This window comes from Colobus angolensis, unplaced genomic scaffold (genome assembly GCF_000951035.1).
Source record: "Colobus angolensis palliatus isolate OR3802 unplaced genomic scaffold, Cang.pa_1.0 Scaffold77, whole genome shotgun sequence".
In the NCBI taxonomy this organism is placed as follows: Eukaryota; Metazoa; Chordata; class Mammalia; order Primates; family Cercopithecidae; genus Colobus; species Colobus angolensis.
In genome coordinates, this window is record NW_012121487.1 from 169,443 (window position 1) to 173,579 (window position 4,137).

The 4,137-nt window shown below is 52.3% G+C and overlaps 1 protein-coding gene across 2 annotated transcripts; it reads right to left on the bottom strand.

The window, feature by feature from the left end:
• Positions 1-904: 904 nt before the first annotated feature.
• LOC105501966 (protein S100-A7) lies at positions 905-3,835 on the bottom strand. 2 transcript variants are annotated; one of them, XM_011928109.1, is made up of 3 exons: positions 3,742-3,835; positions 2,029-2,186; positions 905-1,131 (listed from the first exon to the last, which is right to left on the bottom strand). In XM_011928109.1, exons 2-3 carry the CDS (start codon positions 2,167-2,169, stop codon positions 967-969), a joined length of 306 nt encoding a protein of 101 aa, XP_011783499.1. In that variant the 5' UTR covers positions 2,170-2,186; positions 3,742-3,835; the 3' UTR covers positions 905-966. The 2 variants fall into 2 exon arrangements, with proteins under 2 accessions (XP_011783499.1, XP_011783500.1); XM_011928110.1 differs by lacking the exon at positions 3,742-3,835 and adding an exon at positions 2,979-3,035.
• Positions 3,836-4,137: the final 302 nt, after the last annotated feature.

Consider the following 4,137-nt stretch of genomic DNA (forward strand, 5'->3'; position numbering starts at 1 on the left):
TGTGTCCTGCTTGTTTCTGCATCCTCAGCCCGTAGCACAGTACCTGGCCTGGAGTAGACTACCAATAACAAACTACTCATTACCCGCCAGATAGAGGTGCTGCAATTTCTCATCACAATCAGCATGAGCTCTCTGTGTCAGTCCTTAGGGCATTTCCATGGTGCTGCCTTATTCTGGCCAGACTCCTTATTTGGACTCCTGGACTACTTTGAGCTCCTCAAAATCTGGAATATTCATTCATCACCAGAAACCTAGTCCTGGCATTTAGCAAACCATCATGGAGAACAGCTCAGCTTCAAGGTGACTCCCTCTCACTTCCACAGGGTCACCCACATAGGCACATGCACACAAGCACACAGCACAGGGAGACGACACAGCCCCTGAAGCCCAGACCACAGGACAAGGAAGTCCATCCTCAGGGAACTACTGAGCCTCCCATTTGTAGTCACAAGGGCTGTGAGCTTGATGCCATCCAGGAATCCCTATGTGAGTGGTTTCTGTTTCCCCAAGCCCTGGAGAACAGCTGGGGCAGGAGAGGGAGGGCAGGAGCACACTGAGAGATGCCAGCTCCTTCTCAGTGCAGTATCTAAATACATCTGAATGACCTGGTCCATGCCTTGACAAGGAGGGGCATTGCTGTGACCTGGCAGAGGCCTTCTACCAACTTCCACCTGTAACCTGCCGTGGTGGCTGCATTTAGGGAGTGGGGCAGAGGCAGACACCAGGACCTGTGTGAGAGGCAGCTCAGCTCTGCTGGAGGCCACAGGGAGAATATTGCTTGTGGGACATTACTCCTGGGTGACCCACTGGTTGGGGCTGGCGGGGATTCTCCAACAAAGTTAGCCTGGAATTGGCAGTTTTGACAATGTAGGTCGCCAAAGAGAAGAAGGAAATAAGGCAAGTGTCTGGTGGGAGGAGACACTTTATTGTTCCTGGGGTCTCTGGAGGCCCCTTGGTGGGGCTGGATCACTGGCTTCCCCCGGAACAGGGCGCCCCTCCGTGGCTCCGCTTGTGGTAGTCTGTGGCTATGTCTCCCAGCAAGGACAGAAACTCAGAAAAATCAATCTTCTTATCCTCATTCTTGTCCTTTCTCTCAAAGACATTGGTCAGGTAATGTATGCCCTTTTCGTCCTGTGAAGAGAAAAACATACAAACAAGAAAAATTCAATCACAAACAAGTTTTGGGCTGGGAGGGGAGAGGAGGAGGCAGAGACAGAGACAAATGCACAGGCGTCGTGGCGGAGCTGGGAGTGCAGGGTGAGTGGGTGAAGTTGGGGTGAGGATGTCAATGTTATCCCTGGAGTTCTCTAGGGAGACTTTTTGTCTCAAACCTCAGATGGGAGGCCGTTCCTGTCCCGAGGCGCTCTGTTTAGTGACCTTGGGGAGAGCAGTCCCCTGTCCCAGCCTCACTCTCACCTGTCCCCAGCCTTTAAGGGCACTGGCTACCTTAGTTCTACCCCAGGGCCCCCAAATTGGCCCTCATGCTTTGTTCTCTTCTTTCTCTGACCTCCTCTCCTTTCTTTTTCCACCAAACTCATCTTCTGGGTTCCCTACTCTTGGTCTTCTAGACCCTTTGGTACCTAGTAGCCCACAATTATTTTCAGATTTGCTAATGAGTCTTGTTTATTGCAAAGAGGGCTATTGATTTCCACTAGCAATGGAACTTCCAGTGCTTTCCCATTAATCTCAGGGATGTTGATGTGGGGCCTTTGGGAAGCAGGACCTGAGCATGTGAGTTTCAGTCTCACAGAGAGGGGGTCAGTGAGCACTGGGAGGGGACTGTGCACCGCCCTCAAGCTGCACACTTTGCTGACCATCTAATAATCTCATTTATATCTGTATAACTCTTTCCTATTTTCATACTTTTTTGCCTATCATCGTTAGATTCCCATATGATCCAAGCAATAAATTTGCAAATGGGAAATGTTTTAATCAGAGGATGAGGGTGACCCGTCCAAGGACACATAATAAAATATATCCTCAGCCATGCCAGCATCCAACCAACATTGAGAAGCTAAACCCCGACACACAGGCACTGAGGAAGTTGGGGAAGTTCTCCTTCATCATCGTCAGCAGGCTTGGCTTGTCAATCTTGTCATCACGTCTGGTGTATTTGTGAAACATGTCGATCATGCCTATTACGGACGTCTCAGCTTGAGTGTTGCTCATCTTGGCTTTCAAAAAGGCTTCAGGAGATAAATACAATCATTTTTTTCCCTTCATTTAAGTTAGGGTCTCTATGTGGGGGTGTTGGAAGGAGGGCTGAGGACAGAGGAAAAACAGCCCTAAGATGGAACAGAAGGAACTCGATTTTTAAAAATTTGATGGGATAAGTTGCTCAAAAATGAGAGGGTAGGACCAAGTCTGAGACCTGGCCCACCCTGGCCAGGGCCAAGAGGAGATGCAGGCGGATGGTGGAAGTCCAGCTGTGGGCAGAGCTTTGGAGAGGGAGAAGCAGAGAGAGTCAGGGGCCAGCAACACATGGAAGAACTGAGCTGGGACCCTTCCAGTCTCAGCCAGCACATGGCAGACCCCACTCCTAAAACAGCACCAAATCCATCTCCTCCAGCTTCACAGCCAAGGTGAGAGTCACCGGGGCAGGACAATAGCCTTGGTGATCTGGTCTCCGACCCTCCTGGGCTGCTTCAGGAACCAGACACCGTGGGCCCCACCTTGACTCAAGTGCAAGCCCTGCATGACACGGTGCGTGCAGGCTGCAGGTGCACATGTGAGCATGGATGTGAGTGTGAACAGGAAACACAGCCCTGTCCCGAGCACAGGGCGGGGCCCTTCCTGCGTTCCCCTGGGAATGAGAAACGGGAATGGCCACTGTTACAAGGAACAGAAATAACCCCCTGGTTCTTAAGCTGCCGGATGGGGTGGGAGTGAGGTGGGGGTCGCTTCATATCTGCTCTTGGGAATTATCTGCACCCTCAGAATCACCAAGGCTTGACCCTGTTTAAATAAGAAGGTCTGACTTCCCAAAGCAAATCTTCCAGCCAGTGGTCAGTCTGAGCTGGCCTGCACCCCAAGCCTGAAAAATAGGACAGTGCAGCTCTCACTTCCCACACTTTCCAAAGAGCCAGAAAAGGACCTTGGCTAACACATGTGGGTGTCTGACAATAAACCCCCAACTCCTCTCAACACAGGAGAAAGCTCCATGCTGGCAACTGACTAAGAGGAGCCACCCAAAGCTTTTTTGATTCGGAGGCCAAGGCTAGACGCCAAGCCCTGTGCCCAGAGGGTGCCTGAGAATTTGCAGGTTGTGGTAGGGAGTGAGGGAGCTTTGGCTGCTCAATACTTTACCCAGGTAAGGGCAAGCCATCTGGCCAGGCCTTGGGGTTTGGAGAGCCTCCAAAGCATTCACAGGGGATCCTTAGCCCTCCACCCACTGTGGGAGCAGAGCTGGGGAGGGGATTCAACAACTGGGACCCCAACAGGAGGATGAATCCAGGGAGGAAGAAGACAGGAAGGTCCTGTGCTCAGGTCCCACTGGGGACATTTCCACAGGAGTTGTCTCAGGAGATCCCAAAGGAGCAATGGACAGGTCTGGTTCAGCCACCTGGTTGTACAGATGTGGGCTTTTGTTGTCAAGTGAAGGTCACACAACCCAGCTAATGGCAGAGCTGGCCTAGACCCAGGCTCCTGAGTCTTCGTCCACAGCCCTTTCCCTTCCTAGAGGCAGCACAGCAGACCGGGCACTGGGCACTTCTAGAAAACACAGAGGTAGGTGAGACTTACCGGAGCTGGGAAGTGACACGGGGAGAAGGATGAGTGAGATGTGTGTGTTTGGAAAAAGAGCAGTCCCTTTATAAGGCTCAGCCTGGCTCTCCCCAGGGGCTGGGAGGCCTCGGGCCACCTCTGTCATCTGTTTCTTGGAGCCTTGCCCCACATCAGGTGGGTGGGACACACCCAGGAGGCTGGGCTCAGGGTTTCTGGCCAGGGTCCCAGGTCACCAGGTCCCACCCCACCCCAGAGACCTCACCTGGGGACTTCTCTGGCTCAACCTTGATTTGAGGGTAAGGCAGCCGGTGCATGTGTGGTAGCAAGTCAGGAAATGGGAGAAAAGAGCACTGGGCCTCTGGACCCAAAGAGGATGGAGTTTCAGACTCCTGAAGGTAGCATGGTCTTGTTTGT